The sequence below is a fragment of the Acanthochromis polyacanthus genome, chromosome 10 (assembly GCF_021347895.1).
Source record: "Acanthochromis polyacanthus isolate Apoly-LR-REF ecotype Palm Island chromosome 10, KAUST_Apoly_ChrSc, whole genome shotgun sequence".
Taxonomy (NCBI): domain Eukaryota; kingdom Metazoa; phylum Chordata; class Actinopteri; family Pomacentridae; genus Acanthochromis; species Acanthochromis polyacanthus.
The window spans coordinates 28887853-28910940 of NC_067122.1; the positions used below are offsets into that span (position 1 = coordinate 28887853).

The 23088-nt window shown below is 43.4% G+C and overlaps 1 protein-coding gene across 1 annotated transcript in view; it reads left to right on the forward strand.

Moving 5' to 3' along the window:
* Positions 1 to 21705, forward strand: part of gpc4 (glypican 4) — a 33197-nt gene extending 11492 nt beyond the window's left edge. Inside the window, exons 2-9 of the mRNA XM_022202958.2 lie at positions 9524 to 9682; positions 14746 to 15143; positions 15522 to 15687; positions 16510 to 16640; positions 16741 to 16887; positions 17647 to 17771; positions 17874 to 18046; positions 18664 to 21705. Of these exons, the coding sequence (XP_022058650.1) occupies positions 9524 to 9682; positions 14746 to 15143; positions 15522 to 15687; positions 16510 to 16640; positions 16741 to 16887; positions 17647 to 17771; positions 17874 to 18046; positions 18664 to 18881 (1517 nt within the window). The 3' untranslated portion in view covers positions 18882 to 21705. The remainder of the gene's footprint in view (positions 1 to 9523; positions 9683 to 14745; positions 15144 to 15521; positions 15688 to 16509; positions 16641 to 16740; positions 16888 to 17646; positions 17772 to 17873; positions 18047 to 18663) is intronic.
* The last annotated feature ends 1383 nt before the right edge of the window (positions 21706 to 23088 follow it).

The following is a 23088-nucleotide window of genomic DNA, read 5'->3' on the forward strand; positions in this document are numbered from 1 at the left end:
AATTTCCCAAAACTCCATCAAATTCTGAAACAAACCACTTCTGTTTGAAGTATGAATTCCCCATAACTATGCTAACATGAATCATGACTTCAAGCGTCCTCATGGTTTCAGAAAGAATTTGTAGTTGCAAGTGCTGGCAGTTTAACCTCTCCTTTTTATGATCTAATTTCCTTATAGATATGTTTGTGTGTCTCTTGACCTCTGTCAGACTTCAGTGCTCCTCTTGGACCAAATATTTACTATTCACCAGGAAAACCATGTTGTGCTTTTCTAAAAATGCCTGATGTAATGTGTAGCCTTTGTTGAGATGTCTTTATTGGGCTTTTAATTGGTAACGCCTGAACCTGTCGCAGCACAGTTGAATCAACACCCTCCACCTCTCTCCCAAACTCCCATGCTGCTATCAAGAGACTTTGTGAAAATAGTTTATTTCAACAAAAACAAGTTGCGATCAGAAGGTAGGTTTCCAGCATGCCGTTTTACATGCAAAGGTCAGGGATTCAAACACAGTCCTCCAGATTTTCTTTGACCACAGCAAAGCTTTTATAAATCATCCAGCAGGTGAACTTGGAGAGCAGCCCCACAGCAGTGAATTTGGTTTCTGACTTGTTAAATGTACTTGGGGAAGTGCAGAAGCGAGCTGAATCCCTGACAAAGCAGTGACCTGGGAAGTGGTGTAGGCAGGGAGCTTTTGTGTGGGGAGACAAAGCCAGAGATGCAGGCCTGGGACGGCAGAGGGAAACAGACAGAGCGAGAGGCCGGGGCAATGTTGTGGAATCTCCCCAGGGGCTTCTGGGTAAATGTTCATGGATGACAGCGTTTTGGAATGTTCACAAATGGAGAGTTTTAATTGGCCGGAGGCCCCGACTGGTTTAGTAATCAGAAATGGATGTGTGGTGGAAGGCTCAGATTTATGGATCCCTGTGTGTGCTTTGTTTGTCAGAACGAGTGCCTTCTAGAAAATAATTCACCTTTTGGAGAGAATGTGGAAGGTTTAGCACAGATTAACATTTTAATGCCACAATTTTTCACTCTGAAGGGGAAATGTGCAGTGGTAGGAGTTTTTCTGTGACAGTAACGTGCATTAGATGATGCAGAGGCAGTGAAGACCATAATGAGCTCTGCAGCAGACAATCCTCTCTTTCTCTTCAGACTCTTGCCATGTGAAAAGCAAATTTTGGCAGTTTGGTGTTTTGACAGCTGTATTGGGAAAGAGATTTTAATTCCTGATTTATTTAAGTAAAAGTCGTTTTACACAGATATTATTCAAAGCTCTGTGGCTGGTTGTGTAGCTCAAAATATTCACTCCAGAGAGTAGTCCTCTAAACCAGAGCTTCCTGCCTCATAAATGGATGGTGAGCATTGTTCTAAGTGGAGTAAATCTCTCATCTCACAAGCAGGGCTGGCGTTTCCCAAGCTCACCACTGCTGAAGAGTTTCCTCCCAGTGGTACGTCCTTTTCCTTATGGATACTGCTGATGGTTTATGTGATGTCTGTGTTAACCTCTAACACTTTCCTGGTTGATACTAAATCACGGCTGTAATCAAGATTAGTGCCGTGACTCATCAGGTGAGGAACAACATGCTGAGTAACAAACCACCGTATCAAAGCTACATGATAAATACCAGCACTACATGTGGTTAGAGGCAACTGAGATACACACAAGTGTCAACTCTTTATTGGATTTGATTTATGTTAGTGCCAACTTTATTTTCATTTCATATTGCAAGTACAAGAACAACAAAATGCAGTTTAGTGTCTAATCACTTAGTGTAAAGTACTGTAGGGCATACAGACAAAGACAAATGAATGACTATGAAATGAATAATAAACAGATGTGGTAATGGTGTGACTCATACGTACAAAATGAGGTAAAGTAAATATGCACATACACAGGAAATAAACTGAATGCAGCTGTGACATATCAGTTATGTACAGTATGAGCAGAACCGGTACATAGTATATTCTCTACAATGCAAGTATGCTTTTTCAGGGCAGACGCTGATTATTAGCAAACAAGGGGACTGATTGTGGTTAAAGTGAAAATCTTGGTGTCAGACTCTAACACAAATGTTTATTGAAGTGTCATTGTTTATTTGTTTTACATACATTGAAACAAAGAAGAAAGTATCCTTTCTGAAACAGAAAATAACAGTCAGGAAAATAATATGTATTAAGGCTGTAGCTATAATCAGTTTCATGATTAGCACGTTTGCCCTGATAGCAATAATTTTATTACACCTTTGTGCAAACTCTATCTCCAAGGTAGCGCTCTGATTAATTTACGCTGTGCAATAAACAGCAAACATTACTTTAGACTCCAGCATTGATTAACAACATTTATTTAACTCAACGTCTCTGTACCCACGACTGCGCCTGTCCCTCAGTTAATACTAATTTCTGTTTGTTAGGAGCAAATACGTCTGCATGTGTGCGCGTTTAACATAAACAAAGGTGAGCACACTAATTGACGGTGATTGATAGTCTGTTAGACGTAGTCTAATTGTTTGATTAATTTTCCTGCTCAAGTGCACATTTAATCTAATTCCCTTTTTTTCTGATCTGCTGTGCGGTGGTTCTAAAGTTTCAAATAGACACTGTGCTGTCATTCTTATTGTTTGTCTACTCAACTTCAATGCATATATCTACACTCTTGTAGTTTTCTAAATGTCAATAAGATAAATATAGTCATCCTAATGAGGGGAAACTCTTCTGTTCCAGACATATATATTTTTTATTGAGGCAAACATGCAGATGTTTAGGTTATAGTTTCAAACAACTCCTGTAAAAGACTTTACTACTTAACTTTAAATTTTAAAGCCACTGCCCACTTCAGTTACATCCTTTACAAGCTATAGGCTAGTTATGAGAACAGTGTCATGTCTGAGTCATGGGTTAGCCGGAGCCTCATGCCAAAAACATGTTTGTCACTCCCTGGGAGAAGCTGCAGCCCTGTGGTATGCGTTGGGAAGCATCCCACTCAAAGGCAGATGTTCAGGTGAATGGAGCACTCGGTATTTGCTGGAAGAGAGAGCTGTTTGTCTGTGCAAACACTGGGTTGTCAAGAAGCTTAGCTATCATTTATACCTCGATTATGCTGAGAAGTAAAGTTCATTACCTTGGATTTTCTATGCAGGCACTCAAGATTTGAATATAAGCAACGACACTTTAAATAAAACCACTTTAAACATTAACTGTAAGTACTTCAGTGGCGCAGTATGGCATTGAGCAACAGCAAAGTGAAACACTTAACGTTAGAAATCACGAACAAGGGTCGGCATTTCCACCCACCATTTTGTTAAAGCACTTTAGTCATATTAAGAAAGTCCCCTCCCAGTACATTCGGCCTCTTTTGGACTTTCCTCATGGACGGGGATCTAAAAAGCGTTATTGGTTTGGCCAAAACTGCTATAAACTTGTCATTACTCTATTTTTGTAAGGGGCTGAAGTGTAGGGAAAGAGTAGGTGGAAATATTGCCCTGCCCTGATTATCTCCATATGAACCGCCGAGTCTCTAATAATGGTTTCCGCTTACAACATAATGTTGTTGAACATTTTCTCCCTTTGACGGTGATTCAGCCAGCTCAGAGTAAACCCACATACACAGGATATTAGTGTAAGAAATGTAAATGGAATACATGGATGGGTGTTGCATTTATCTTGGCTTTAAAAATTCAATTTAGATTTCCTGTTTTTTGTGGCGCTGCTTAACACGCTTTTAAAAAGCCGAGAGCTTAACAGTTGTGCCTTATTATCAATTTATCTACGCTCTGATCCCCTTTTTTTAATGGACACGTTGTAAAGGACGTCACTGGTTTAACTCCTCAGACAAAGAGCAAAGAGAATCTGGATGGGGAAAGTGAACAAGACACACTTTCTTCCCCCTCCTTAAACTACTGCTGGCATGATGCCCTTGAGCAAGAGTCTGTGGTTGGACTGAGCAGCAGGCCCTGAATGATACTCCTCCATGTTGAAAATCAGACTGAACTCTTACTCAGCTATCCGAGTTAAAGGATTTTTTGTAATGGGGAAAAGAGATATCTTGTCAAGGAGTGCTGCTATTTAACTGTGCTGTGAAAATTTGTGGCACAAAATTCAGCGCTAATGGCTCAGATTGTGTACTACTTGTTCGTAGATTGGCTTTTGCACATTTTGTTTTCATAACACCCGACTGATCTCATGTGGGAGATTCCACCGCTAAATCCTGCACAATTATGGAGCCTTGAAAACACTCATTCCAGCGTTTTTAATAGACGTGTGGGTTTAATTTCAACATGACACATCCAGCATTTGTACAAAATGACGGCTTTTCAAAGCAATTACTAAAAGTTTATTACTAATTTATTTATTTCTCTACTGAGGGCCGAATCATCAGACTTCTTTGAAACATTGAATTTCTGACTGAGAAGCTAATTCATGCTGTTTTTATTTAATTTTTTCAATGAGTAATGTGTGGAAGGAATTTATTTTTACAACCCTGATACAGACCACAACTCTAGGGTTCTTACAGATGAAAGGGAGACAAAAAAGAAAGGGGTGATTTGACAACATGCCTTAACAGGAAAAAATTTAAGAAGGGAATGAGTTAGAAAAAGCAATTGGTATGATTTTGGAAATGAAATATGCAGCTGTTTGCTACCTTTTCATCTCTCCTTTCAGTTGTGGCTTCACCTCGTGGCCCTTTGCTTTGCCTCATTCAAAACGTTCACAATTTATTACTTTTACAACAGACGTCATGGCTATGTGAAAAACATCACACCTCAAAAAGCAAACGACGCCGACTCCTCCACCACAGGGTCAGCTCATGTGATCGAGCAGAAAAGAAAGTTACCCAACAAATGGCAACAATCCCTTAACCCCCCAGGATAATTACACCCTAGACAGAGATGAGGAGCAAGAAGAGAATGTTATGGCTGCAGGGCGAGCAAATTTACAACGGTCTGTGTGAGTAATTCTCACTAGACTGGCAGCACTCTCCTTTACATGTTACGGCAGGGACCATAATATGCCAATTAATAGTCAGCCTTTGTATTCTCGGCTGTTGTTTCACATGCTTGCCTCCGCTGAGAATGATTGCTGCTTTGTTTTATATGTTGGACGTGCGCAGATAAATCAGAGCGACTTGGAATATGTTCACACGTTTTTCATGTTTGGATATTAAATTGCCCCAGTATCCAGTATCTCAAATTACCTGCGCTCCACTGGGATGGAGTCGGTCTATGCATAAACTATGAGTTGCATACAGTTTGTCATTTAATTATTCACAAATGTTGACAGTTGTGCGAACGCTCTGAGGTTTGGTTCAGACGACCAGGCTCCAATTAGTGACAGACGTCGGTGAATAGTTCGTGACACGCCGCACCCTATGGCCTCCTTTTTACAGTTTCAGGGATGTCTTGAATGAAGAAGGGTGCAGAAATAATCCTTGAGGGACTTTTACAGCTTCAGATTGGAGCATGTGACTGTTAAGGTTTTCTATTTTTGTTTTGCGCATGTGTCTGCGACTTTTTACGGCTCTCAATTGCCTGTATGCGTGGGTTATTTTTTTGGTATGCGTGTTATTATTGGAGTGATTGGGGTTTGGGGCTTGAGTTACTGTGTGGTGGATGTGCTGGCTGGCGGACAGGGAGGGTCAGAGGACAGGACCTCTCTCAGAGGAGTTGCTGTTAACCCCTGACCTTGCTGGTTAAGCCTGCAGGGTGGTGGCGGGCGAGGCGGAGGTGCGGGGCATTTTTGTGGTCCGTCTGGTTCAGGGGCACATGATGGCAAGCAGAGGGGGTGGTGAGGTGTCTAATCTGGTTTTTGTCTGTGAGGCGTTTTCACCTCCCCCACCATCCTTCCTCTGAGAACAGAGTTTGAGAGGCAGGACAATGTCAAAGGGAAGTGACTTATTTTATGAGCCATTTAAAGGGATGGTGGTCTCCCCACAAAGGAAAGGCAGAGAAGCAGCACACAGCCAATGAATGCCGTGACACACAGTCACATGTTTGTTTACAAGATGCTGCGCTCTCGTTTTGACCACCGTAAATGGCAGTTTCCCTCTTCTAAGTGACACTCGAACAATGCTCTGTCACTCTCTTATTACATCTTAACTTGGGAAACCAAAGGAGTGAGAGGCCCCTTAAAAGGAACCGAGTACGACAACCGAAAGCCAAGTCCACCCATCACACAAAACTATTCATGCAGAGATAACTGATGCATCAACTGACAGAGCTTTTTGAGGCAGAAACATGTCAGTATGCCGCTGATTTTTACAAGATCTAACTGCTGTTGTTAACTGTTCCTCTTTTTGTTCCAGCGGTGCCATTTTTCTCCCAGCGGTTTGAGGAATTGGCTGCCAAAATGTTTTCACAAAGTATGCATTAGCTAAGAATCTTCAGTTTTCAGAGACCTAATCCTCTGAGCTAACAATGTGACATTTGTACAGACATTCCTGTGAAATATTGACCATCTCACTTTTATTTGTGTACTTTGGTAACTAGGGCTATTTTCCACATGGATATAGCCCTTTTGATTGTACGCCTACACTGTGGGCAAGCAGGGGGCCCTGCTCAAGGAGAGACTGGTTGGCTGTTTCACCTAAAAGTTCAGCCTGTGTGTGCGCTGCTCCCCGTACCTCCAATCATGCTCGTACAAAGAGCCATGTGTTGAGCAGCGATGTGATGTGTGAATATGTTTGGGTAGGGGCTGCCAACTGTGCCTGGGTGAGTGTGTGCAGGAGGGGGCTGGGTGGAGTGGGGAGATGGTTGGACGGAGAGAGATGAGTTTGAGGAGAGGATTGTGAGGGAAGGAGTGACTTGAGGCTTATTTGGACTCTATCCCAGACAGAGGGGTCCAGTTTATGGCGCCAGGGTGCATCCCTCCCTCTGGTGCCCTGTTTAGATGATTGTATTGCGATGAGTCACTTTTGACCCTGCAGTTCAATTTTTTAAAAACATTTTAGCTGCTATTTCAGAAATGTTGGCAACATGTCTGTAAACAAGTTGTCTTCTGTCACTCCGTTCTGCATACAGTGTTATATCTGCATTCTCTGTAGTGTTTTAATAGATCTACGAGCAGACATGGTAAACTTGACCTAGAATCATATGAATGTGCCACCAAAATCAAGCCCTGTTTGCTAATAGTATTTGGTGAGCATTTTCTATTACAGTCATTACTAAAGGTAGTGTCTACAGATACGGACCCGTACCCGTAGCCTGTGGCCTACGGATACAGCACTTTCCATTTGCCAGACAGATACGAACCCGTACACGAGTCTCGCAAGTCAAGAAGCTGCTAACCACTGCAAACTGTTGAAAGGTAAGCAAAGGTTAGGGTCAGGTTTAGGGTCTGTACCTGTAGTACCGATGCTACGGGTCCGTACCTCTAGCGTCTACCGGGAGTCACGTGACCAGATCTCGGGTATCTGATTGGCAAATGGAAAGTGCCGTATCCGTAGGCCACAGGCTACGGGTACGGGTCCGTACCTCTAGCAACTACCATTACTAAAAGGTCACTCAAGGCTAATGTCCTATCTCACTTTTAAACAAAAATGATCCACAGTCGCACCAGAATTTATTGCATTCCTCAGTTTGTCATGCTCCGCTTCTCCTCCAAGTTTCATGTATTTCAGCTTGGCAGTTTTTGAATAATATTTGCTTAGAGACAAACTAACAGACAAATGGCACTGAAAACATGTGTGGCAATACGAAAACAACCAGAAGACCTCGCAGAAGAAACAATCCACATTGTCAGGCTGGCACAAGAAACATCCCAAAGTCGTATACTTCCATTTGAATTTGATCATGTTGGCCTTATCAGCCCGAGTTTAAGCTGCAACAGAGCAGCTTCAACCCCACAAGTTTCCTGTTAATCAGCACTTTGTCGAAGCAGGATTTAAAGTGAGAAAAAGCACCAGTTTAAATTAGCATTACCATGTTCATCAAGATGATTCAGTGACTGTCATAGTGAGACTTGGGGTTTAGATCTGATTTTCTTTTGGTATTACTTAAAATACATCACAGCTTTTTTACGCAGAACATTTTCATATCTTTGATGCTCAGTCGAGATTGAACTGGTGAAAAATCAATATGTATACCAGGATAAAAAAGGTGACAAATGTAAAAAATCAGGAAAGAACCAACCATCTATTCACAGGTTTTTGTAATACTGAGGTGATGTAGGAGGAATTAAAAACGTTGAGTAGCAGCGTTGAATAAAGTTGTAATGCATTGCAAAGTATTTCTGTAAAGTCTCTCATGTTAAAAGAAGATCATCTAACATTAAACTTTATTAATCTGGGATTATGAATGAGTCTGTAAAAACCAGTCAGTAGAACATCAGAGGCGGTGTTAAAGCTCCAGTGGTGTATGGCATGCAAGTATCAGAAATGTGAGCGTAACACACAGTCGGTGAGCAAAAGCTGGTGGGGAAAACTAAACAGGCTGTTGGTGCTGAGATGCAATGAAAGGATCCCTGTGTTCTCCCAAATTCCAACAGCCACATTTAAAACAAAACATTATTGCAGCTGCAACTTTGCATTCGTCCTCCCATGACCCGCCTTTTAATTGGATGTTAAACTCACTTTTGACAAAGTTGACAGTTTCTGTTTTATCAAAGAAAGTGTTTAAGTTTGTCAGAGTAAAAGCACAAAGTAGTTTCTTCTGAGGTTTTTGGCTCAGTTCGCAGCTGTGTCCATACTACTGTGGATCAGTTTTGAAAATGGTAACAGTTTTATATGTTCCCCAGCTTTTGAAAAATAAATTGAAGTTTCAAAAGCGAGACAAAGTTCACATTTATTCTGTTCACAGATAAAGCCTTGACACTCAAATACTAAGGGTCGTATATGAAAAATCATAGATTAGTATTTTCTATTCATACCAGACCAAGAAGCTTAATTTTCAAAATCATGTTATCATGCTCATGCCCTGTGTGTTTGCAACCCCAAGTGATGAAAAAGTTTATCTGCTTTAATGTGTCTGTGGCTGAAGTCAGCTCTCTCACCTGCAAAGTGTGTGAAAAGTTAATCCTCTCCTCTGAAAGACTGTGTTTGGAAGGACACAGCACTCACAGAAAGCTTCAGCGCTGAACTATCAATCAAGACAGGGAAGTGCCAGGGTAAGAGCAAGGCTCTGTAAAGCGACCAGCTAAAGACTGCTCTGAGCGGAGTGTTGCAATTAAGTGCAGTAAAGGGGGGCTTAACCGCCAAGGTGCATTTAGTTTTGTGAAGGGTGAACCTGTTATTTAGCGGTATAAAGGTTACATCCCAGACAAGAAGTTCTTAATGGTTGATGTACATTTATGTTTCTAAAAAGTAAAGTATCCACTAAAGTTTGCTTATTTTCAGTGTCATTCTGTGGGTTAATGAATGGAGCCTAAAATATGGACCTTTAAGTGTAATTACCTCTAGGGACTTGCTGTTGTGCTCTAAACTGGGCTTGTTTTCTATTCTAAAAATAACAGTCTTGACATATTTTGTGTTAATGTGACTCGTGAGAACAGCATCCTGTGTGACGCAGCGTTTAACCTCCTCCTTCTCTTACAGGAGCCCCTCTGAAAGTGTGTCCGCAGGGTTTCTCCTGCTGCACGGTGGAGATGGAGGAGAAGCTGAGCCAGCAGAGCCACACGGAGATCAAAGCTCCTGTCTCCAGGCTTAGCACCAACCTACAATCCACCTTCAAACAGAAGCACGACCACTTTGACAGTAAGCAAACGCACGTACACAAACACACACAAACGTGCACAGCGGCCACTGTTCAGACTGAATTGTGCTGGTGGCTGCAGTGTCCTCATTGCAGCGCTAGTGTTGCACAATTTTTGACGGACGCTCCCACCTGCCAGTGAACTGCTCGGAGCAGAGACAGTCAGTCTGCGTCCGTTGGTCTGTCCACCTGTCTCTCAATGTCTTAGCTCCCTGCCTCATCGTCCACCCGACCATACCAGCTTCCTTTTTCTCCAGAGAGACATGCATGCTTCCAGACGGACCACACACATCTTCAGATTTAGTCTTCTCTGTACTTCCTGTGTGTGTGTGTGTGTGTGTGTGTGTGTGTGTGTGTGTGTGTGTGTGTGTGTGTGTGTGTGTGTGTGTGTGTGTGTGTGTGTGTGTGTGTGTGTGTGTGTGTGTGTGTGTGTGTGTGTGTGTGTGTGTGTGTGTGTGTGTGTGTGTGTGTGTGTGTGTGTGTGTTCTTGTACTTGCAACATGGTGAGGACCACTTTCTGCATTTAACTATCAAAGTGAGGACATTTTTACAAAGTGAGGACATTTTGGCCGGTCCTCACTTTGAAACAGCCATGTTTGAGGGTGAAGACTTGTTTTTAGAGAACAGGTATGAATTGAGGTTTGGTTAGGGTAAGGGTTAAGTTTAGGCAATCAGTTGTGATGGTTAAGGTTAGGGTAAGGCTCTAGGAAATGCATTACGCTTATGGATGTCCTCACTAAGATAGAAGTACAAACATGTGTGTGTGTGTGCGCGCACATGTGTGTATGCCTGTAAATATTGGGATCAGGTTTCTCCTGCTGAGGACCAGAGCGCATGGGAACATGCAACATTGCTGACTCACAGAGGAAGCAGGGCAGCTTTGAATACTTTCAGCAAGCCAACCATGCCACCGCTGCAGCTCTGTGAAGAAGCACGATAAGATAGAGAGGATGAGGACCCATGCAAACTGACGGACTGGAGACATAAAAAGTGTTGGCTTTAAAGTTTATAAATGCATCTGGATTTTGTGTGTTAAGGGTGGTTATGTGTGCAGCTTGATGCGCTCGTGTGTGTGCATGTGCGTGGCTGTACATATGCAGGTCAGAGACCTTCAGATCTTATGTGTCTGTGAAAGGCAGCGAGGGATAGTCAGTAACAGGGAGCGCATGTATTGCAGCCAGATGTGAAGAAGAATGTGACGTGTCGGAATGCAGTGGCTGCTCAAACCGTCCCGCCCCTCTTTTTCTCTTCTCTTACTGCCCTTTGTCCCCATCTCATGCCTCACCCTCTCCAAAAACCCTCTCTTTGCCCCTCAGACCCTTCTCCATCCCTCTTTCTGTCTCTCACTGTTGTGTATGTTTTACTTCAAGCATTTTATCTAATGCATATTCTTATTTTTTATCTTTGAGTCTGTCCTCCACTGCTCCTCTGACATTTCATTATTGAGTAACCTGCTGATTATTTCTCATTTATTCTTCTAATCTGTCCAGTATCAGCCAGTTGTGAAAAGACCCATTGCAAGTTTCAAAAGAAAGTTTTCAAAGGTTAAACCTACGACTAAGTTAGAAAACCAGAAAGACTTATTCAGAAACTCAGGAAGAAGAAGAGAAAAAAAAAAGGAACTGATGCGGGTTTTTCTGTAAAACTGTTGAGCATTAAAGAGAAATGGTAATAAAATGGTCTTCTGTGTTTGATTATGAGGAACTGATACCAGAACCACAATTGTCCCAACAATTTCCTACATTGTTTTGCATAGCTGTAAAAAAAAATTTGCTTTCAAAATAAATGTGGCTTCAGCTGGGAGTTTGTTCAGTTGTAGCTCATCAAACAAATAAAACATGTAAAAACAGACGACACAACTGACCGATCATGCAGAACATTAGAGGAAAACCGCCAAACAACTACAGGCTGTTCCAGTCGGCCAAAAGGGGGCAGCTCTGAGGTTGACAGTGAAACTTCATTTACCTTCCTACCCCTTTGTGCCCCCTCCTCATCACTGCAGGCAGGTTGCCGCTGTCTCCAACCTGTTAGATGTGGGATCTCTTTACAGAGGCCTGCTGTGCTCTCTTCCACCTGGGCCATTAGACAGTCCCTCTCTCTGGGTATGGTGACCAGCTCAGGTTGCTGTCCCATTATATGCCATTGTCACATCGAGACACCCTGAAGGAGGCACTTCCAGCCGGGGAAACTGGCACAGGAGGCGTTTACCGTTGTGTTTACTGTTGTTGAAAAATGACAGGAGCTACGGTGACATCAGCCAACCACATATGCGCGTAAACGCAGCTGCAGCTGTACGTGAAGACAACAGCATGCACTAACAAACTCAGGAAGTGGTGTATGTGATTAGGCAGGCTCTCATCATGCGCCTAGAGCGAGGAGTCATGGCCAATTAAGACCAGAGCCAGAAATAGTTTCTCCACTCTGTGTCTCGTCACTGTGTGTTTGTCCTGGCCTCAGCCTGTCTGTCCTGCTGCAGTGACCCTGTCCAGCAGAGCAAGTCTATGTCTGGGAAATAAGCACTTGGATTAAGGCCCCCTTTGCCTCTGGACACTCACACAACAAGAGGCATCCATCTGAAGCACTGAGGTCCAGCAGCAGGAGGGACAGAATCCCATCCCATAAGAAAAGGGAGAAGCTCAGGGACTAATTGGCACAAATAGGATGCAATTACTGCCTGGGCTGGGATTGGGAGGAGCAGAGTTTATAGGGACACTGGTGGGAGGTGTGTGTGGAGGAGGGGTAGCTCCACGGAGGAGGAAGTGGGAGGGAGGAGTGGGAGGAGATCGTCAGCTCCTCTGTTCCTGTGATGGATTGAGCCTAAGATCATTGTACATAATTTAGGGCTTTATCTGCAACATGTGGAAACGGCAACAGGGCGGGGGGTGGGAAAGAAGGCAGAGACAGATACTCGGAGGCCGGAGTCGTCCTCCTTCCTTACATTTCACCACAGCTTACGCTCTCTCCCAGCATAACCTTTCCCCCACATTCGCCGACCATTGGCTGAGTGACAGGCACATTTTTAATGGAAAAATCCAGAGGGAGTGTTCAGCTCCTCGGCCCGTTGGCAGACGGCTGCGTGTCATAAACTGTTTTTAATGACAATGCAAGATGCCTGTGTAATGCTGCTCATGCTTCAGACCCCTCAGAGTCTCCATCCTACCTCCCGCCGCTTGTGCACCCCGCACAAGCCGCTCTTTTATAACCCGTGGGTTTGTCCAAACTCATTAAGTGGCTTATCTGTTTAGCATATAGGCATTACCGCTCTAATAAACTGTGGAAAGGAAATAGAGAAGTTGAGGCCTGTCCTCGTGCTTCGTGCTTCCTCCTCCGCCTCCTCTTCACCTCCTCAGTCTCCTTTCACTGACTTTCAACTTGTGGCTGCTATGACATTCCAGGGGTGGGGGTGGACCATTTTCTTTTAATCTCTGTCATTGGAGCGTGCATTGACTGTGTGTGCGTGTGCGTGTGTGTGTGTGTGTGTGTGTGTGTGTGTGTGTGTGTGTGTGTGTGTGTGTGTGTGTGTGTGTGTGTGTGTGTGTGTGTGTGTGTGTGTGTGTGTGTGTGTGTGTGTGTTGGAGGCGAGGGAGGGCATCGATGGCGGGGAGGTAAATGGAGGGGCTGCAGTGTTTCCGGTATCCTTGGCGACACAGTGGAGATTTGGAGTTAAAAAAGCCCTCAACTTAACCCACCCCAAGCCGCCCTCACCCTCCTCCCCTATCTCATTTTTTCTTTTTAGTGTGTCAGTCTGAAGTGGAAGTGACAGCACTGCTTGGTGACTGTGTGCTGGTGGCAGAGAGTGTTTAGTGACTCCCCCTGTGAGAGCATGGGAACTTTACATTTCAAAGCCGCGCAGTGGGCACCTAGAGAAACTGCAGCGGGACACAAGTGTTGTGCACGAGGGGGCAACGAGGAGGAGGATGGATGGAGGATAAAAACAGAGAGAGATGAGTGAAAGGGGCTGCATGTGAGACTGAAGGTGAAACATTTTTCAGAGACTCTGAGGAATTCTCATTTTGTCCAGATTAAGAAAGTTGGGGTGGGGCGAGGAGGGGGTGTCCGTGGGAGAGGGGGGCCTGGATTATTGGGGGTGGGGGTGGAGGGGTGATGGACATTCCTCAGGATGAAGTAGGTCATTGTTCCCTGTCTCTAGTGAAGAGAGCTCTCTGAAGGAACTGATGAAGTGAAAGCAGCGGAGGGAGGGGAGATGCGGGGCTGGATGGGGGGTACAGGTCCGTATACGGGAGGGGAGGGGGTCGCATTATTCAGTAATCCTATTGAAAATGCCTCTGAAGGACAGTACAAGAGAAGCCGGCAGAAAGGAAAGCGAATGGAATGTGACAACGGAAAAATGCCATTGATGGTGGTCAGTTTGAAGCAGATTGATGTGGAGAGACGCTGCCGTTGAATGGCCGCAGAGACGAGGAGCAGCGCTGCTCGTTCAGCATGACGGAGATGCTCCACCTTTCACCCCTCCTGCCTCGCTCCTCTCATCTCCTCGTTTCAATCCGTCCCACAACGCATTCCTTTGCCTTTTATTCAAGGTTTTGTGCTTAAGCTGGTTCTGTGTGGACGCTCAGATTGTCAGGACATGGGTGCAGGTGAAGTAGAAAAGCGTCAGGCAGGGTGGCAGCAGTTCGGGCCAAAGGTGTGGGTTCAGGGCTCCAAGGTGTGCTGTAGTACAGGCTGTAATATTGTACTTTAAAATGTTTATTTCATCAGGAGTGTAATAATGCCATTAAAGTGCTTTCTCTCATGTTGGTATGATATGAACTTCACAATGCGTTTATGTCTCTAAAGTGCAATAGGATACCCACAAAGTCTAAATCTATTATTCCAAGCAAAAATAATTCAATTTTGAACAAGTCAAGCTAAAGTTAGATAAAAATCAGCTCTGTAAATGCAACAAGCAATATGTTATTCAGTTTCCTTCATGACATCTTCAAAATGCGTCCCTCCCTGTGGACACGCTGTGAAATGTTAACAATGTAAGATTGTTTGTTCTGTTTCTGGCAACCTCAGGATTTAGTCATCACACTAAACCACACTTTCTTTCTTTTCTCCGCAGAGTTTTTCCGCGAGCTTTTGAAAAATGCAGAGGTTTCGCTGCACAACATGTTTGTGCGAACGTACGGGATGATGTACGTGCAGAATGCGGAGCTTTTCAAGAACTTCTTTGAGGCCCTGACGCGGTACTACGTATCTGGCAGCGCCGCCGTCAACCTGGACTCCATGCTGTCGGACTTCTGGGCTGACCTTCTGGAGAGAATGTTCCGGCTGGTCAACGTGCAGTACGAGTTCAGTGACGCCTACATGGAGTGCGTCAGTCGGCACACGGAGCAGCTGCAGCCATTCGGCGATGTGCCGCGCAAACTCCGCATCCAGCTGACACGTTCTTTTGTGGCTGCACGCACCTTTGTACGTGGCCTGGCACTCATGCCAGAGGTGGTCAACAGAGTCTCTACGGTAAGTGAGAGCTGCTTTTGTCTTTGCTAAAAAAGGCCATAACAGTCAGTCTGCTATCAAACACTAGAATGTTTTTTCCTCTAAAGTCCTGTCCATCCCTCTTCTCTGTGTCTCTGACTTCATATCTTTCTTGGGAAATCTGGCTGTGCTTCCATTACACTGTCTCTGATAACATAAACCACTCTGACTCCTCTGGTATGACATGTTTTTCCACTGCAGTGAGTGATTCATCGAGGATTAGATTATACTGCTTTGTGGAGTCGGCTTATAAAATTAATGGTCATGCTTTTTCAGTATGTGTCTGTGATGGAGCTGGATGAGTGTTTCTTGCTGCGGTGCAATGAAAACAGTCTGCTAACTGCCCCCTGCCTCTTCCAGGTCAGCGCTTCTCCCAGCTGTGTGCGAGCAGCCATGAAGATGTTGTACTGTCCCTACTGCTCAGGCCAAGTGGCCCTGAAGCCGTGCCAGAATTACTGTCTGAATGTGATGCGGGGGTGTTTGGCCAACCAGGCTGACCTGGACACGGAGTGGAACAACTTCCTCGGTAAGCAGGACAACACATGAACAAGGACACCTTCTTGAGCCGTTATTAACTTAACCTGACCACTCTTTTATAATAGCTTAAAGTGTTTGATTTGGCAACAGAGTGTATTTATACTACCTCCTGCCTCTGTGTTCATTGCCACTGCAGCGCTCGTATTTCACCAGTGGTCATTAAAGTTTTATCTAATCTAATCCACTCTTTTCTGAACATGCAGCACTCTTTAACCTTGTGAGTTTGAAACCAGTGCAACACGATCAGACTGCTGGCATGATGGAGACATATTGCGCTTCAGTTTGGCAAGAGAAAGCTTAACAGATGAGCAGTGTCTTTTTTTAACAATAATGTACAAACATGTCTTTAGTGTCTTGTAAAGGAAGCGGAAGGGGCTGTACAAGCTGTACATGTTGTGGCCCTCAGAATGAATGCAGCTCTTGTGTTGTGTAAACACAGCTCTAGATCAGTTTCATTACATTGAGGGTGGTGCACATATCCACTGTTCTTTACTCTGTGTGTTATATTTATCCTGCATAACAGACTCTTGTGACAAAAGCATGCTTTCTGGTTTCTATATCAGCGTTACATGCGTCTGTCTCTGGCTGCTGCCATCTGTAGAGGCGTCTGGTTTCTGTTGCTGCTGCTTAACTCAACCAGAATCTCATGTCTTGTTTCGCTGGTTAACAACCTCCCACTCTTGAGCTCGTGCTTCCCCCTAGTGGCAGCTTTTTGTAACATCTCATTTGACTGCAGAGAAAAGTATTTTGCTGGGGATTTTTCTCCCATGTGTTGATTTTAAGTTTAAACTTCTTTCGCTCTGGTTTTCAGACGCTATGCTCAGTCTGGCTGAGAGGCTGGAAGGTCCCTTTAACTTTGAGTCCGTCATGGATCCCATCGACGTGAAGATTTCAGAGGCCATCATGAACATGCAGGAGAACAGCATGCAAGTGTCACAGAAAGTCAGTATCACGTCATTGCTTTTTTGACATATTTAATAAAAACAGATAAATGAATACACTCTTATCTGCGCAGTTTAATGATCTTGTTCTCGTCTAACAGGTTTTCCAAGGATGCGGGATGCCTAAACCTAGCATGGCCTTCCGTTCTGCACGTTCTGTCAAAGAACCAAGCTTCACAGGCCGATTCCGACCTTACAGTCCCGATGCGAGACCCACCACTGCTGCTGGGACCAGTTTAGATCGACTGGTAAGAACAGCAAAGCCTCAAGAACACTGACAAGATACTTGTTAGCCCTTTTATACATGGACTTTTTCTTGTTAAGCTGAACACATAAATGAAGTTACTTAAGTGATTTGGTAGAGACATTTTCCACATTTCCGCACCAATATAGGTCCACAAAACATCAGTTTGCTGCCAAAACAACAAAAAACATCTATCTTTTACTGTTTCTTACAATTGAACACGTATTGCAAGCTGGAATATCCATAAATGTTTGCTGCAGTAGAGACAGAACAGGTCAGATTATAGAGACACACCGAAAATAAATTTAATTCAGGTTTTAACCGAATGATAACAGGAGCTGAAGTTTATTGAACACAAGCAGCAGCAGGACACAAATGAGGAAAGCAAGAGATTTAGGCACCCGGAACAACGGCAACTTCATCAGTTCCTCATGTAATTAGCAGTTATATCTAACCAAAGCAGGTTACACAGTGTGCTTTTATTCACCTCAGACAGGTGAGCTGTCACACAGAATCACAGTTTATTAGCAGCAATTAAATAATTTGTGACAGCAGAATTGGATTCAATCGTTTGTTTGTACATTATTACACATTGTGTCACTTGATATGCCGTCTAATCTCTGCGTAGCATAAAGGAAGCTGAAAGCAGTCACTCGAGCAGAGAAATAAAGCAGCAATGTTACATATCCCATCTCTGAAAAGGACTATGATTTGTTTTAAAGTTCGTGTGTCTGACCTGCTGCTCTTGTGTGTTTTACATTAGACAAATGATGTGAAGAAGAAGCTGAAACATGCAAAGAAGTTCTGGTCCACGTTGCCAGAAACGGTGTGTGCAGGTGAGAGGATTGAATCAGGCGATGAGTGCTGGAACGGTACAGCAAAAAGCAGGTAAGATGAGCGCCGCCCAAACAGAATTTAAATTTTACTATGCTAAATGTTTCACAACACAAGTCTGAGATCTTCACTTCTGCTCATTTTCACTCTACGTAGGTACGAGTCGGTTGTCATTGGCAACGGCCTGGCCAATCAGGTGTCGAACCCAGATGTGGACGTGGACATCACAAAACCAGACATTATGATTCGCAGCCAGATTGCAGTTTTGAAGGAGATGACGAGCTGGCTCAAAGCTGCACACAGTGGCAACGACATCTCTGTTGAAAACGGTGAGAATTCCTAACAAGCGATAGATTTTTTTTTTTTTTTTTTTTTAATTCATGCTCAAAAAAAGACCAATATATTCTACCAAATTGGTTTGCAGTAGATGTACAGAAAGGGATCCACAGGGAAGCAAAAGTTCTTATAATTAGGGGACTCAAGCAACCAAAAACATCCTCATCTACATTCTCCCTCAACCCCGTCAAGATACACCCACACGAGCATACTCACATATACAGACAGCATCATTTCCAAACAATACGTGATTTTGTTGGAGATTATACATAGGAATACAGCAGTTTTTTTTCTAACATTTTTTTGAAAGCAGAAAAGGACTGTGATAATTTATTGAACCCATCTAGCTCATTCCAGATCTGTGGACCCCTGCAAACAAACCTCAGGCTGGTACATTTCAGTTTACGCTTATTCCCCCATATATGTTTTTTTTTCCCCCTGGTGTTATGAGTGTGCAGGAGACAGGAGATTGGGATGAGCTCACATAAGCGTTTATTGAGTTGGTTGATAACCTGATACACACAGGCATTGTGATAGATATTAAGCTTCATGATTTACTGTTCGACTCCGTCTGGCACTCGTCTAATTCTTGTCTGTTTTGTTTGTTCAGATGAGGAGGCCAGTGGAGGAGAGGAGAGCGGCAGCGGTTGCGACTCCCCGTCCTGCGACTCCAACGAGGACATCTACTTCTCCACCCCACCGAACCCCGGCAAACCACGGGTCAATCCGGTACAAAGAAACACGTCAGCCGGGATCGTCTCACAGGGAAGCATGGCGCTGGCGCTCTGCGGGCTCGTCCTGGCCCTGCTCACCCCCCACTTGAGATAAAACTGGCTGGAGGGAAGAGGAAGAGAATGACCAGGAATCACGGAGCGAAGGGGAAAACTGTCAGAGAGACTTTAAAAAGACTGCCTTCAGGACCTCGGACTGTCCGCCATTGGGGGGAAGACTCTTCTTAATATTACAATAACTTCACTATTAACGATTTGTTTGTATGTTTATAAGGACATCAGTGTACAGCAATATGATTTTCTTGCCAAGAAATCCGCCTTTCCCCCTGGTTAACCTGTACGCCAGAGGCTCTGTTGAAGCTATGTTATGGTTCTGCTTGCAGCATTACAAACATTATAGAATTGTCTTTTTTGGCAATTTAATCTCATGATTCATTTGGTGCCTTCTGCAGTGATTGCCATCTGATAGCTAAACATTTAGACAGATGTTTGGTTGAACAGTGAGTGCCTGTATTGGGACATATCTTCATATTTCTGAGCATGCTCATTCCTTCCAATATCCAGAAATCAGTTGAGTACTAGACATGGAGCTCATATAATGTTGTTATGAAACAGTTCATAGCGACTATTTTGCACATTATGAATGTGCACACTGTGAATATTTGTGTCTGTGCATTTCTACATTTAGAAACATCTGCCAGTCAGAAATTCTGAAGCTTGCTATTGATCTCAGCTACGGAGCAGAACACAGTTCATCTCTCAGAAATACAGTGGGAGAAGTTACAGCACAGGTAGTTATGTTTGACCTGGAGATGGAATCATGGTGTTTAGAAGAGCCTACAGGTTGTTCTGGGGCCCTGAAACATGCATATTGTATGTCTGCTATGAGCATTATCACAACCTAACTTTTAATTTCCTCATTAATTTAATTTCTTCATCTACAGCAGTCCAGCAGTAAGGTCATACCTCATGCAAACTCTCATTGTCAATGCAATCTAGTGGTGTTGAGTTGAAAGTGTCTGATAGAGTTAGATATGTGGCCGGCGTCCCCTGCCGTTACCCCTGAAGAAGGCAAAGCTGACATGTCCCGAAAGCCCTTTTTGGTACTGTAAGCTCAGTTCAGCACAGAAGATCTGACTCTATACAGTCTTGTTTGAAAAAGAAAAGGTGGATGTTCAGAGCGTTTCACATTAAACTAGACAGGAGGAAGAAGAGACAGTGTTTGATCAAGTGAAATCAAGAAAAGATTATTTTAATACAGGGTTTTGTGTTGAGGAGGTGTTGTAATTTTTAGCTATTTTGGTATGAAGATATATATTAGGTACTACAGTGGATTTTACTGCTAGTTTTAGGTGGTGGAAGAGGACGGTATCCTCAGATGATGAGGACACTTTCGGTCAATGTGCACAGTTTTGGGGGCTTTTTAAAAAATTTTTTATTTTGCCCACAACCCCCCGTCCCTCAATACCAACTTGTACCTCTTAAATGGCCTGTGTCAGTATAAATGGACTCATCCTGAACCATTTGATCTACCTATCCTCATCCTCACGTTCTCATCATTTCAACTCGAGGTGGAATGTTGAAGTATTGTCACAATTACTACCAAAATTAATGCAATGTATGGTGCCTGACTTTTTTTTCTTTTCTCTTTTTTACTTTGGTACATTATTATCATCTTCTCAAGGTAAAAAAGAATGTACATGTTGATGATTTATAATCTGTCTGCTCAGATTCCCTAAAGGGTGTTATGAGTACATTGTTACCAGCTGACAAGCACAATGTAAGATTTTCTGTGTCTTCTAAGTTGATAATCGGGTCTGTACGTTGCGTTACCTGGCCGTTTCATCTCTAAAATCATGCTGCCTTGTGTAGCTTTTGTACAGTAACTTATGCATGTATTTTAATGTCATGGCAAACATGCTTTTAGAACTGACAGATTATCTGAAGTACAGCACCCAGGATGCCTTGACATGCACAGTTTAGGTGAAAAATATTCATCACTTCAAGTAATTTATTACATTGATCAGATTTGGGGCCATTTTGTGAAACATTTGAAAGGATGTCACATTTGTCAAACAATTCGATGTAGTCGAGACAAATGATAAACAATAGAACCATTTTAGTTCTTGTTGGGCTTTGAAATTGACAGGTTGATTGTATGCTTATATGGCATTTTCTTTCAAAAAAAAACAAAGTAGTTTCCAACGATCAGACATCAAGAACAAACATCAATATTAAGAATCTGACTTTGAAGGATTTGATGAAACATCTATGCAACCCATATACAAATACTGAAGCCTTAACTTAAAACCATGCAGCTGCACTTCAGCAGCTCGATTTGGCAATACTTCTGCAGGTGACCAGTTTAATTCTCCTGTTTTTGTGTTCCAACATTTCTACAAGGGCTTGGGCATGTGTTCGTATCATGTGGAAACAGTTGTCGAGTGTGAAGAAACCCAAAGTTTCTGAGAGTCAGAGGAAATGTTTTGAGTGACGGTGGTAAAAGTCTGTGCTTGCAAGCCAGGGCAGCAGCGTTTTCCGGCTGGCGGGGAGCTGGTCCAGCTGCTGGACGTTTGCTCTTTTGATCCACAGAGCAAACTTCAGTCTTGTGACTTTGAAGTGGAGTTGGATGGGTGCTGAAACCTGTCCTCCTGCCTGCGGCCCTCAAGAACAGAACGGACTCACTCTCTGAGGAGGGAGCGAGTGAGTGACTGAAAAGAATGAAAAAATGTGTAAATAAAGAGCAGCCGTTTTTAGATGTCTCTAAAAGAGGCCTTAACAGTACACCAGATTTTTACATGTCAGAGTATCTCCTAAATGTTATGGAAAAAACAAGATGAGATAGATGTTAAATTGTAAGAGAAAATGTATATCAAACAACATTTCTTAGTCTTGTTGAAATAAAGACTGCCAATATTTAACTGTGTGAAGTTTTTTTTTTTTTTTTAGACAGACAACTTTCTTTTTGTTTTTGTTTTATTTTGTAGTTTGTCTTTACAGTGTGAAAAGTGGAAAACTTTTCATGTTCACAATTCAGGATGCACATGGCTAAAGGGCGGAAAAGACATTTTCACAATGTCACGGTAACTTAGACATAACTATTGTCAGAATTTAGAAATCTGGCTTTAAACAAGGAAGAGTTGCCCTCTAAGTTTGTGTGACACTTGTGCTTGCTTTTCCAAAGGTTTAACAGCAATTGGTAGGGTTTAGTTTGTTAGTGTTGCGCAAATTCTCCTGAAAATGACGTTACGATTTAAATTTGGAAGTGGTGAATGCAAACCGAGAATCCTAATACTTTTGTGCATAACCTTCCATGCAGTGTGAGAAGAAATGTTGCTGCAAAAACAAAAAAAAAAAACAACACATCACTCATTGAGTTTAGTGGCTCAAGGTGATGTGCTGTCTCCATTCTACTTTCAGCGTTCGCCCCTTGAGCAGAACCCGGCTCTTTATTTTGGGGGACCCATCTGCTGGTGGGTTGAGAGGGAAGGGAGAAGCAGGGGGTGGGGAACAAGGAACATATAGCACACATTAGGATACATGCGTGATAAAAGTAACGTAAATGATACATATAAGTAGCAGCCAACACTGAAACTGATTCATAGTTGACTGTTATGGTATACAGCTCTGGCATTAAATGCACTACATGTATAGCTGGCAGTAAAATTCAAACAGTGTGTAGATGAGCATATCAAGTATAGTGAGGGTGATGCAGAGTAGACTGGTGGAAATGGGCAGCTGGAAGCAGTGGGCTGGAGGAAGGTCAGCAGCAGCATCCCACAGTGGACATGATGGAGACTAGACCAGTTGGTGGGATAGCAAGCACAGATCTGAAGCGTCCAGCTCAAGGACCAGGGACACTCGGGGAAAGAACACAAGGAGAAACAGAGTTAGTGTAGTGCAATAATGGTGTACATAGTAAAGACATGAGTAATTAGAGAAGGGCTCAGTGCATCCAGAGAGGTCCCCAGCAGCCTAGGCCTATAGCAGCAGAACTAAGGAACATCATGTGGACTCCAGCTGACCCCCTTGGAGTCACCCGAGTCAGCCCTAAATATAAGCTTTGTCAAAAAGGAAGGTTTTAAGCCTGGTCTTAAAAATAGAGAGGGTGTCCACCTCCCAAACCCAAACTGGGAGTTGACTCCACAGGAACTTCAGGCTTGTTGGGGCCTTTGTGTTCTAACTCATTGCACCACAAGTTTCCCCTCCAACGTACACGACTCTGCACATTTAGTCTGCAAAGTTTCTGCTCAGCATTTTGGCTTTTCCTGTATTCACTGCATTGTTATGTGTGTTTATTAAAT